The sequence below is a fragment of the Danio rerio genome, chromosome 14 (genome assembly GCF_052040795.2).
Source record: "Danio rerio strain M-AB ecotype USA chromosome 14, GRCz13ab, whole genome shotgun sequence".
Lineage (NCBI taxonomy): Eukaryota > Metazoa > Chordata > Actinopteri > Cypriniformes > Danionidae > Danio > Danio rerio.
The window spans coordinates 38,241,231-38,254,784 of NC_141034.1; the positions used below are offsets into that span (position 1 = coordinate 38,241,231).

The 13,554-nt window shown below is 32.1% G+C and overlaps 1 protein-coding gene across 2 annotated transcripts in view; it reads right to left on the reverse strand.

Annotated features, from left to right (window-relative positions):
- Positions 1 to 13,554, reverse strand: part of itk (IL2 inducible T cell kinase) — a 90,156-nt gene that overhangs the window by 1,832 nt on the left and 74,770 nt on the right. Inside the window, exons 3-17 of one of the 2 annotated variants that reach the window (XM_087280934.2) lie at positions 12,391 to 12,517; positions 12,172 to 12,276; positions 11,452 to 11,533; positions 10,528 to 10,650; positions 10,330 to 10,361; positions 9,704 to 9,855; positions 8,309 to 8,374; positions 7,148 to 7,202; positions 6,407 to 6,486; positions 6,167 to 6,312; positions 5,899 to 5,973; positions 3,634 to 3,802; positions 3,332 to 3,548; positions 3,182 to 3,246; positions 1,939 to 2,057 (exon numbers count right to left, since the gene is read on the reverse strand). In XM_087280934.2, coding sequence (XP_087137060.1) covers positions 1,939 to 2,057; positions 3,182 to 3,246; positions 3,332 to 3,548; positions 3,634 to 3,802; positions 5,899 to 5,973; positions 6,167 to 6,312; positions 6,407 to 6,486; positions 7,148 to 7,202; positions 8,309 to 8,374; positions 9,704 to 9,855; positions 10,330 to 10,361; positions 10,528 to 10,650; positions 11,452 to 11,533; positions 12,172 to 12,276; positions 12,391 to 12,517 — 1,613 coding nt within the window. 2 annotated transcript variants of the gene reach the window in all.

The following is a 13,554-nucleotide window of genomic DNA, read 5'->3' on the forward strand; positions in this document are numbered from 1 at the left end:
AACAGAACTGAAAAGAAACTTGCATATTTTGCTGATTACTGCTGTAAAAATGATCAATTATCATGTTTTGGCCTGTACTATCAGTCAGAATCTAATAAAACATTTAGAGTATTAAAAGTACCAAAACAAAGGCCAAAAGTTATAACAAATCAAGCAGAAAAGAGCCTATAAAAGTCAATTTATCAAGATATTTGATCTTTTCCTGCTTGCTAAGTTGTCCTCTATAAATAAACCACAGGAAAATGTGTGAAAGCTGCTAGTAAATAAGCTGAACAATATACTTAGTAGTATATTACTGTGCAATTCAATGCTGGTGTTTACATCAGAGTATCTCCATCATGACATACAGGAAACTGACGAAATCTTGACGCAAGTCAAAACTCTACTGCTTCCTTCACATGCTATTGGATTTACCATAAATATGAGTTTTCGAATTGGAATTTGGACATAAACAGCCTCTAAAGCAGGGGTCACCAACCCTGTTCCTGGATAATTACCTTCCAGCGGATTTCAGATGCAACCCTCCTCAAACACACCTGTCTGAAATTATCAAATGCTTTATCAGGTCCTGTTACAGTTTTTCTCAGTCGCTTCGGTGCATTTCTCACAACACAACACTATTTACATTTAAACAACAGTTAATGCATTTCTCAAAACAATTAGTACAAACTGCAAAACCTAATTGATAATCTGCAAAAGCATGTCACTTGCTCAAAACGGAGAGCTCATTCCTCAAAAGCAAGAATTCATGTCAATAAAAGTGTCAGTGTCATCAAGATGAAAAGTCCTGACACCATTGTTTATGAACAAGATAGTCATTTGATAGTTTTTACTGCATTTGCTCTTTGCAATTGTAATTTATTCACAGCATTGTGCAAAAGAATAAATTCACCCTTATTTACAACAAAAATAAACTTATAGAGCTGTGCACAACTGTAAACAATATTGCAGTACGTATTGTAACTGAACCTACAACATACACAGGTATGTAAATCATTCATGAAACGGTTCAATTTAAAAGAATTTTTAGGGAAAAAAAAGATGAAATATATTTTTTAAATAAAATTAGTTTGACAGAGTTTGACAACTAGTTCAACATTTTTGTATGTAATGACTCAAGTAATGAAATGAGGACTATTAGTTTTATATGGAATGACTATTCAGCATTCACAAGTTGACTGACATGACATAAGCAAGTGATAATGTTATAAATAGCAAAGAGTTGTACAAAGGCAGTTGATGCATGTCCAAAAGCATTTGCAATGTGTTGGAAGGAATGAGAAACTGCTACTATGATGTGCACAAATGACTAATTGTTTTGAGATATGCATTACCTGTTGTGCAAATGTAAAGAGTGTTGCGAGAAACGCACCAAAGTAACTGAGAAAAACTGTAATCGGTTAAGGTGTGTCCGATCAGGGTTTGAGTTAAAATCTGTAGGAAGGTAGCTCTTCAGGAACATGGTTGATGTGACCCTGAAATATTGCTTGAGCTAATATTTTGAAATTTTCCAAAAGATAAAAATATTATAAGAATTACTGTGAAACATTCCTCGCAGTTATTTAACTTTATTTGGGAAATGTTTGAAAGAAAAAGAAAAACCACAGAAGGGCTAATAATTTTGATAAATAAATCCATGTAAATGTATTAAAGTGGATTATGTTGTTGTTGTTGTTTTTTTAACAACAAAGCACTTGAATGTGATAAACTCAGAAATTGAACTAGGTCATTTCTAATAGGATGCGATTCATAAACAAAAAATATTTTGTACTTAAACTTTCATGCTGAGTATGTACAGTATATCACATTCACACACAAAGCAGACAGCAAGCACTTAGAAACTTTCTTTACATGTTGATTTCAGCAGCGTTTCACAGAAATCCCTTATTACCTTATTTAAAAGCCTTTTTTAATTAACATGGATCAATATGGACTCACCAAAGGACCACACATCTGATTTGCTGCTGTACTTCCCAAATTTGATCACCTCTGGAGAAGACCACCTGACTGGAAATTTGGATCCATGAGAACTTGTATACTGGTCATCCAGGACAAACCTGCAGATACAGGGGTCTTTAAAAAGTGCCTTGTTTCAAAAAAGCTTCAGTATTGAGCACGACAATAAAAAATTCAGTGATGCAAACTAAATCAAATACAAACACAAAAAATATATAAATCAGCTTGTTTAAACTAATTATTTAAAATGAGCTGAAACAACAACATTTGTGAGAGTTGATTTGTGTTAAGTAAACTGACAACACTTCACAATAACAGTACATGAATAATGACATATTAATATGTAAACTAAACATTACTTTATTATGAATTAATGTTAAGGCGCGCTAATCATGAACTAATTCAAACATGAGTCACATAAGTTCATGTGTGAATAACGGCTACCTTATTTACTGGTGAGAAAATGTTGTTAATTAGTGTATTTATTACCATTTAAGTTTAAGCCAAATGTAACCAAAATGAACTCAGGAGCTGTTAATGTATGATTATGTCATGACTTTACTTGGAGGGGCACATCTCTATTAACTCATCCTTAAATACTCATAAAATACTCCTGTGTTTAAACTGTTCACATTGATGTTAACAGAACCCTTTTCTATTGTTACTCAGTGTAAACGCACTTGACAGACGTGCATAAGGAGTTCATGAGTAGTTAAGAATGGGTTAATGATGATGTGCCACTCCAAGTAAAGTCATAATTATAAATTAACATATAAAGAATTCTTGATGGTTGAGTTAAGCATAAACTAATGTGGTAATTAATACAGTACATTAATAAACAATCATGTACAAACAAGTAATTAAGGAAGCTGTTATTCACACATGAACTCATGTGCTCATGTTGTAGTTAAAGTTAGTTCATAATCAGTGCACACATTAATTAATCATTAGTTCATAATAAAGTAATGCTTAGTTTACATATTAAAATATCATTATTTCTGTACTGTTATTGTGAAGTGTTACAAGTAAATTTATTTGATTTGTGTTTGGACAACATAAATGAATTGTGTAGAACTCAACTTAATTTTTTTTTTTACAATGTAGAGATGTTGCTATATAATTCAATTAAAGAGTTGACTGTTTAACTTTGCAAAAAAATTGGTTGAAATAATTATTTAACTGAACTAAAAATTGATCTCGGTCATTTTCACGCACTGCTACTCACCTTGTCATTCCAAAATCTGCTATCTTCACCACACTATTTTCAGAAACCAAACAGTTTCTCGCAGCCTATTAAACAGAAGAATGTAAGAACAACTGCACAAATGTTTGCAAGAAACTGACTAACCAAACTCCCTGTTTATAGCCTACTTACCAAGTCCCTGTGGATGAAGTTAGAGCTTTCAAGGTAGGCCATTCCTTCACTTACGTCCAAACACATCTCCAGCAGAGCCTTTTGGGAAAGTTTGCCTTTTTTAGCCCGCAAGAACTCCGTAAGGCAACCGTTTTCCATGAATTCGAATACCAGGTATATGGGTGAACGCTGAGTGACCACACCATACAACTGCACCAGCCTATTGTGGGATAGTTTCCTGTGGAGAAAGACAATGAGTGAGCAATAAATTCACATTTTTTATTCCTCATTTTTTGAGGTGTACATAAACTGCAGTTGCTTACATCATAACTTGTGCTTCTTCTTTGAATTCCTCCTCTGACATAAATCCCTCACGAACCGTCTTAACTGCCACCTCCATGTCTTGCCAACTTCCCTTCCACACCAAGCCAAACTGCCCACTGCCCAGTTCCACACTTAATTTCACTTCATCAGGGTGAATCTCCCACTTATCTGTAACAAAAAAGGAAACAAACTAGCTTGTACATTAATAAAACAATAGGTGATCATACAAAATTGTATTTGCAGACAAATGAGTAGTTGTAAGAGGGACTGTGACTTAATATTTAGATTTATAATTAATATTTTTGACAACAATGTGATCTTTTTAATAGTTTTGTTTTAAATATGCCTGATAATATGATAAATAATATGATAAATATGCCTTTGTGATAGTTGTTTATGAATCACTTGGTTGTTTTGAACAGTTAAACTGACTGCTGCTCTTCAGTAAATTCTCCATCTCCCTCAGATTCTTGAGTTTTTCAGCATCTTCAGCAGATTGAACTCTTTCCGGCAGTAGCTGTGTGATTGTGAGACCCATTTTTTCTCTCAGTGGATGATTGAGAGACTCAAACACTACTGTTAAAAAAGTTACTGATGCTTCAGAAGGAAAAACAAGGCATTAAGAGCAAAGGAGTGAAAACTTTTAGAATCTGAAGATCAATTTAAATTGTGTTCCAGGATGAATATAAGTCGTTTCTGCTATTTTCCAACTAAATGGCAGTACTAAATGGAAAAAAATGAGTCAAAATAAGAAATATTTGGATCTTCGTCCTGTTTAAAGGTTTTCAATCCTCAGCTCTTAATGCCTCCTGTTTCCTTCTCCATCAGTAAGCATTTACACTACCTGACAAAAAGTCTTGTCGTTGATATCAGTTGTAAAAGCAACAAATAATAACTTGACATCTAGTTGATCATTTGGCAAGTGTTAGAAGGTAGATTTTTCTGATGAATCATCTGTTGACCTGCATCCTAATCATCAGAAATACAACAGAAGACCTATTGGAACCCACATGGACTCAAACTTCTCACAGAAATCAGTCAAGTTTCATTCCACATCAAAGTTCCTGAAAGCAGGTCAAGGTGCTCCATGATTGGCCAGCTTAGTCACCAGACATGAACATTATTGAGTATGTCTGGGGTAAGATGGAGGAGGCATTGAAGATTAATCCAATGAATCTTGATGAACAGCAGGAGTCCTGCAAGAACACTTTCTTTGCCATTCCAAATGACTTTATTAATAAGTTATTTGTGTCATTGCAGTGATGTATGGATGCAGTCGCTCAAGCTTATGGGTGTCAAGCACAATATTAACTCTTTTTCCACTGCACCAGGACTTTATATTTTATAGTGTACATTATTTCTGTTAAGTGACAAGACTTTTGTCTCAGCAAAGTCAGACCTTACTGTCCTAATTAAATAATTAAAAATCAAGACATGATGATTTATTTGGGCAAAATAAGCGAAATCTAGAGGCCTTTTTCTTTTATATAAGCCACTTCTGATACCAAATGACCAACTAGAAGTCAGTTTATCATTTGTTGCTCCTAAAACTTATAGTATAGGATAGCCAACAAGACTTTTGTCAGGTGGTGTAAACCTTTTTTTTTAAACATTGAGTCCCTCAATCATCCTCCGAGTGAAAAGATAAATCTCACAATCATACATTGGATGCTGCAAAACTAAAGAATCTGCAGGAAATCTGAAGATCAGCAGTCAGTTTAACTGTTCAGAACAAACAAGAGACTCGTGAACAACCATCACAAAGCACTCATAGATCATCAGGAAATCACAGAGTATTTAAACGGAAGGATATGTAAACTTTTGGAGGGGGGCTATTTGAATAATTTTGTAAAATATTTGTCTAGTGAACTATGTAAACATATTTTATGTAATATATCTTAATTTGAATTATACTAAATAAAAAACAACAAGCATTCTGTATTATCACTCTAATTTCATTAAATTTCATTTAACAAATTCTGTAACAAATAATTTGGGAAAACTGTTTTAATGCTTTTAAAAGACGTATGATGTCAAAAAAACGGCAACATTTTAAAAGTTTTTACAAATATTTTATATAACTTGCAGTTATTTATTATTTAAATTTAAAATACATTTATTTAAAATAAAATGTCGAGCTGAATTAAAACATCAAAGCTGAAAACTGTGAAATGTTTCAGGATTCTTTAATAATAATAATAATAATAAAGTTCTGTATGTGTACTGTGCTGTGAAATTGAAAAAAAAAACACAGCCGAGTTTACCTGATGATAACTCCTTGATCCTTGCAGAGTTTGGGACATTTCTAGACACACAGTGCCTCAGTCTGGTGATCAAACCTTTCACAAAAACAAGGAAACAAGGCACAAGGAAAGAGAAGACTCAAATCGACTTTTCTTCTTGTGGTTTAACTGTCATATCTTTATGACAGTTATTTATTATAATGCCTCTAACAAACTATCAGATAATAAAAATCAAATAATAAATGTTATTAGCACGCAATATAAAAGCATCTCTTCATATAGAGTTTACCTGCCGGATTGTGTTGGTGGTAGCGGATGAGCTCTGGAATGGTTGGGAACAAATATTTCTCAGCTAAGTAATACAAGACTTTTTCACCTTCACTCTGTACTTTGATCTGGTAGTGCTTAACTTGGGGACATTTCTCGCCATTAGACCTGCAGGTGAGCAAACGTCAGAACATCAAGATATATTTCATATTTTTCTTCATAAATGACTGTAAATAGGACTTTCCCAGTAAAATAAGTTTACCCTGAAACTCTGGTGAATATGGACACGGTGTAAACACCTGCATGCTTAGAATTACGGACCATGAAACCCCCGTCCTTGTTCTGAAAATTAAAAGCATAACGTTAACGATGAACTCGTGTTAATATCAATAGTTACCAATATGACTACACTAAAAAATTGTATGATCAATTAGACCTGACAGCATGTTTGTAGGTCTTTGTTACTTATTAAAGTAAGTTATGTATGTTCTAACTAAATTTTATAAGTCAAACAAGCTGTTTTAAGTCAGTTTAACATAATATAAGTTTAATGAACAATGGGTTAATTTGATTTAGCTTAAAAATTTAAGGCAACCAGGTTTTTTTTTTTTTTACAGTATACAATAAATGAGAATATTTACAAAGAAATATCATGACATTTGTTGCACTATAGAGGCATTGTAACTGTTTCAAATGTCACATGTCATGTCATATTTAAAAGACAACATGTATGTCATGACAGGAAACACAGCAGCCACATTCTGGTTAAAGGACTGTTGATTTGTGTTTGAACTCTGCAAAGCGTCTGCAGCTGCTGCTCTTGCAGGTTTGCAAAAGAACCCCAACAACCTGCAGTGCCCAAAAACTGTGAAAATGCACTGAAATGACGAACAGATTTTGACTAAGTGTTTAACAAAGTCAAAGTTTACGGTTATCTGACTTTACGACATGGAAACATTCGTTGATATTATGAACGCCACAAAACTGCTCTTTGTTTTCGTACCTCTTGCATTAGTAAGTCCTCTGCCTCCGTTCGATTTATGTCCTTATTGTACCATCTGTATATAAAACCACAACGCATTAGAAAACCAAAATCAGTGCACTAAAATGAAATAAAAAATTCAATGGATTTACTTAATTTTTTTAAAGGTGAGTGGTTGCAAACTATTTAAATGGGCTGAATTTAAACAAAGAAATGAAGTTGAACATTTTACTTGTTAAAATACAGCCCACACTGTAATGAAATGATTAGTTACTTTAAGCGAGTAAACCAATTTCCTTAAAAAGCAACAAGTTGACTTTACAAAAAATAAAGTGAACCCATTGTAACTTTGTATTTTTAAGTTGACTTATTTTTTCTAATTATGCTAATTGTACTGACTTTTTTTTGTAAATCAACTAATCCCCTTTTACAGTGTCAGACTATTTTAGCACGTCTGTTTTCAAATAATGACTGTAATTATTACAATATTACATATTTGATACTTCATTAAGTCTATAAAATCTACAATTATAGCCTGTGTTGAATTTAGAAGACACACTGAAGTCTGGAAGAGCAGATTTATTTTAGTTACTGTATGTTATTTTGCTAAATACAAAAAAGCTGGGGAAAGACAAATAAAATGATGGTGAATTGAAACAATTATTAGTTTACATTTATTTTTAAAAAGTGATTTCGATTTGCTAAATTATAAAAAGTAAGTCAACTTAACAGTTCCAAGTTGCAATGGGTGTACTTACATTATTTTTGTAAACTCAACTTGTTGCTTTTATAAGGCAATTGGTTTACTCGCTTTAAATAACTAATCACCTTTCATAGTGTGTAAGATATGCTGGGTTCCACATAGTTCCTTGATGTTGTCCCAACACAAATCGATTAAGTTAACTTAATTGTTTTTACAAATTTAAATAGATTTAACATAAAACAATTAAGTTGTCCCTAAAAAATCTTAAGAATTGTTTTGATTCAGCTCCTTTTAAATGAGTAGTTTAAACAAACAGCAAAATATATTTAATGAGAGCATATAAATTCTTTGCAACCCCTAACCTTAAAAAAGTTTGTAAATTCAATGAATTACTTTTTAGTGTATGCTTAATCAAGAATTGATTAATAAAATCGTTCACATAAAAAGTTATATTCTCTAACACACTGAGAAGAACTTACTCAAATTTCTCAATGTTGTTTGAGAGTTTTTCTGTAACGTATATGCATGGCACTGAACCAACATTTCTGTATTAGGAGAGAAAAAAAAATGTTAAAAACTTTTTAAAGTTGAATAAAAACTGTTCCCACATTACTTCCATGCTCATTGTTATGCAAAGCTTTAGCAAGTATTCTATAAATGTGTCTAGCCATCATTGTTTATAGTCTGCCTGTATAGTGAAGGTCTTATTTAATTAACAGCCCTGACCTTTACTGAATAATTATCCAATCATACAGATGTTTTGTTGTCGTTGTTTTTTTACTTAGGTATTAAATCTATGAGTGTTTTCGTCAAATCTCAGCAGCATGAGTCACTGCTAAAAATACATAATACATAATTAAGGGATTCTTGTGCTTTTTTCAAATGTAAAGAATTACATGAGAGATTTGGTGCTATATATATATATATATATATATATATATATATATATATATATATATATATATATATATATATATATATATATATATATATATATATATATATATATATATATATATATATATATATATATATATATATATATATATATATATATATATATACACACACTACAAATGTTTTTAGTTTTTTTTACATAATATTGTCACAGATCCAAACATTTTGTAACTGTTAAAGAGCAAGCAGTTCAAATCAGTTGGCTGTTGTAAACAATGTAAATCAATATTTCATCATATAATTTAATTATGTAATACACATATGGTGAGAATTTGTAATTGATTTAGAATCTTGGTCTAGTTCAAATGAAGAGTTCAGATGCAGAAACCTCTAAATGCCATCTGAAATTGTCTTCTAAAATGAGCATTTTTTTATCAGGCTCTTGTGTGTGGGTTCTGTAATTTCACTTTTATGTCAAAGAATAAAGTTCTTTTCATGCTCTTTAATGTGAAATAAAGGAGACTGAGAAAAATAATTATTTCAAACTGGATTTTTGCATCTGAACTATCTATCCATCCATCCATCCATCCATCCATCCATCCATCCATCCATCCATCCATCCATCCATCCATCCATCTATCTATCTGAAGAGTTATTGTTTGAGACTGTATTTATGCAGGCAAGTGGAAATGGTGTGGCATCTTGTTTGGCAAAGCGAAAAAAAAACAAACATACATTTTACTGTATTAAACTTCACCGTAAAAAAAATTACTTAAAATTTTAAGGCAACAAACTTCTGGATATTTTTGAGTTTACTCAACTTACTGTAAGTCAAGTTAAGTGCAGAAATTGGGTTGAAAATTGAGTCAAATCAAAAATGTCCTGAAGTTTGTTGCCTTCAAATTTTAGGTTGAGTCAACTTAGTTATACTAAACTTAGCTTACAATATTAAAAAAATAACTCCAACAGATAATTACCCGTCTTTGTCTTTCACGGTCCACCAGTTGGGTTCGGAACAATCAACAATAAAATACTCTTCATCTTTTTGCAGGGGCAGATCTGTGTGTTCTTTAGGGGTGAAATTCCTCAAAGCCACAACAATCCTCTCCTCTGGCTCTGAGGATCGGCGCTAAAGAAGTAAAAGACATCTCTGTCAGCAGCATTTCTTAAATATAAACTATGCTCTATAATGTATTAGCAAGAAAAAATTCAACATGTATACATTACACTGATAAAAACACTTCATAGAAACTCTCTAAAGCTGAAATTTGAGAATTATTTGTAGAATATTTCAATCATTCAGAACAGCAAAGTTAAATTGTCATAAACACTTGCCCTTTTTATCCAAAGAATACTGATAATCAGTCTAATAGCAGTGTGGAATAATCCATATTAATACATAACTGAATAATACTGTTGTGTTTCTATACACCAAATCAATATAAACTATTAACGATATGTGTTAGCCTTTATACTAAATGTTGTGAATTAATGTCACTCAGTATGTAATAACAAATACTTACACTGTAAAATAGAGCATAAGCCTATAAATAAAACATATTCCTAAAGATGAAAGTAAGAAACAAAAGACTGCATGACAAACCGATGGATCCGGCGTTGGCGGAAGAGGTTTGGCTGTGGAATGAGATGAAATACATTGGTGAAACTGATGAAAATGGATCTATTGTATGTCATACTGCACATTATACTTATTGCATTCACAGACTCTACATTGGAGTGAAAAAGTGATTGGATTTCAAGCTGTTTTATGTATAGCAAACCATTAAAACAAAGTGCGCACCTCCATTGGGATAGTATTCACTGCATCCCGTCGCCAGCTTCTCCGTCTGCTGACAACATCTCCATTTTCCTTCTCCCCAGAAGTCAGGATGGTATTTCAGGAATAAGCTGTTATTTTGTATGGCTTCATTGGTGGAAGAACAGATTACATAAAAATTATTTACATGTACAGTTGAAGTCAAAATGATCAGCGCTCCTGTGAATTTGTTTTCTTTTTAAAATATTTCCCAAAACAAAGAAATGGAATTTTTCACAGTATTTCCTATAACAATTTTTTCTTCTGGAGAAAGTCTTATTTGTTTTATTTCAGCTAGAAATTTAAAAAAATATATATTTTTAAGGACAAAATTATTAGCCCCCTTAAGCAATATTTTTTTGGATTGTCTACAGAACAAAACCCTGTCATACAGTGTCTTGCCTTATTAACCTAAGCCAATGTTAAGCCATTACATTGCACTGTAAGCTGAATACTAGTGTCTTGAAAAATATCTAGTGAAATATTATGTACTGTCATCATGACAAAGATTTAAAAAATCAGTTATTAGAAATGAGTTATTAAAACTATTATTTTTTTTATTTTAATTGTTATTATTTTAAATCCTAAATCTTCTCTCTGTTAAACAAAAATACAGAGGGGCTAATATAATTCCGGAGGGCCAGTATATTTTTCAAATATGCTAGAAAAAAGTTAACTAGTTCATATTCTCCTCTAGTTAAGATATTTATTGATTTATTTAAAAATGGATTGTTTGTGAATGACGGATATGTTTATTTACTTAATTTATTTTGCATAACACAATGACAAAGGAAAACAATAAAATATTTGATCAACTAGTCAATGAATGAATCAATCAATTTGACTAAACTGAAAATGCATTTTGCTTTATTTCTTTAGATTCTGTAGAGTTTTCAAACAGCTGCTCACCTTCTTTTAAAGCTTTGACCCATTTTAACCTGCAGTCGTTGTCTGGAGCAAACACATACAGATAGTAGCTGTCATGGATGATCTGTCAACAAACAATAACAGCCAAATAAACTAATTTAACATTTAAGCAGTTCTGTATACAGTTGCAGTCAAAATTATCCTGTGATTTCTTTTCTTCAAATATTTTCTAAATTATGTTTAACAAAGCAAGGAATTTTTCACAGTATTTCCTATAATATTTGTTTCTTCCGGAGAAAGTCTTCTTTGTTTTATTCTGGCTAGAATAAAAACTTTTAATTTTTTAAAAAACATTTTAAGGTCAATATTATTAGCCTCCTTAAGCAACATATTTTTTAGACTGTCTACAGAACAAACCATTATTATATAATGATTTGCCTAATTACCCAAACTTGCCTAATTAGTTAAGCCTTTAGGCTGAATACTATCTTGAAAAATATCTAGTAAAATATTATGTACTGTCATCATGGCCAAAATAAAAGAATTCAGTTGTCAGAAATGAGTTATTAATATTATTATGTTTAGAAATGTGTTGATAAAATCTTTCCGTTAAACAAAAAATGGGTAAAAAGAATTATACAGGGGGGGCTAATAATTCTGACTACAGCTGTGAATAATACATAAATGTGACATGTACAAACTCCTATGTATGAGAATTGCACTCCGACAAAGATATTAAACATCCCCTAACTTGATTCTCACCTGGAAAGGATACTTGTAATCACAGGGAATGGGAACATCACTACGCACAATCTCCACACACTTTATATGAGAAAGCTCGATGCAGCCTTTTTGAGTTGGCTTTTTCTAAAATGACAATATACATGTTATTGAACTGTGCATTCGTCACATTTTAGTTCTAATTAGTGTGACATTGCACATATTAAACATTAAAAAATGATTAATAAAGTGAATACATACCCCGGGACGCTGTTCAAAGTAAGCCAGGTCCTGTGTGTTTAATATGAATGTCCTCTCTTTGTAATTGCACGGTGATGTTCTTCTCTTCTGCTGTGACTTCTTGTACAGCGTCTCCTTTAGGATGACCCTTGGGTACATAGTGGATTTGGGATATTTAATCACCACACAGTTGGTTGACTCATGGCAAATGAGGTTTAAAAATCATTATACACTTGTGGAGCTCACAATCATGTACAAAACTACAAGTTTCCGGAGTCGATACTTAGGTAGACCACTTCCTGAGAACAAAAAGACGATCTCTCAAGCAATCACATGCATGCACACACACACATACACACACGCTGCTTTCCTCCTTCATTGTAACTCACACACTCACTCATGTGTGCACACCCACTCACCCACTCACACTCGTTCACACACAGGGAATTCTGTTGGTTTTATATTGATTAACTATATTTATAGTTTCTCTTATTGTAGACTTAAGTATGACACACAAATATTTTTAAATCTTTCAGCAATTGTTTACAATGATTATTAGGCTGTTTCTTTGTATTGTTACAGTGTAAGTGATTAATATTTTTTCCATCTAATTCTGGGATCATCTATAACAGAGATGCCCAAAGAAGCCTATTGTTTGTCTGTTTGTTTGTGTTTTTGTTGAGCTACAAAAAAGTCAACTGAAATAAAATGTTTCAATTAAATGTTGTGCATAAATCAGTTTTTAAAAAATATAAATAGTCACTCAAAGACAGGGGCGGATTTAACCAATAAAAACACTGTAAAACCCAACAGTCAACTTTATCAAATGAAATGAATGTAGTTAACTCAAAAAATGCTGACAGTTAATTCTACTCATTTAAAAAGAGTTTTGAACTCAGTGTCGAAGGTAATGAGTCAATTAAATACCTCATTAGTTCAACTTACGCGGAAGTTCTCAGTACTCATATAGATTAGTTTATGAACTGGTTTTCAGCAATCCGTTTTCTCAAATGGTATGAGTTGCCTTAACTTAAGTTTTACAGTTGTTTTGAGTTCTCTTCATTTACTAGGTTTTTCTGTGCTCAAATTACTTTGTTTACTCAAATGGAGTAAGTTCACAGTACTCATTAGGATTAGTTTTTGAACTTAAATGGTTTGTTGCAATTGGTTTCCTCAAGTAGTTTA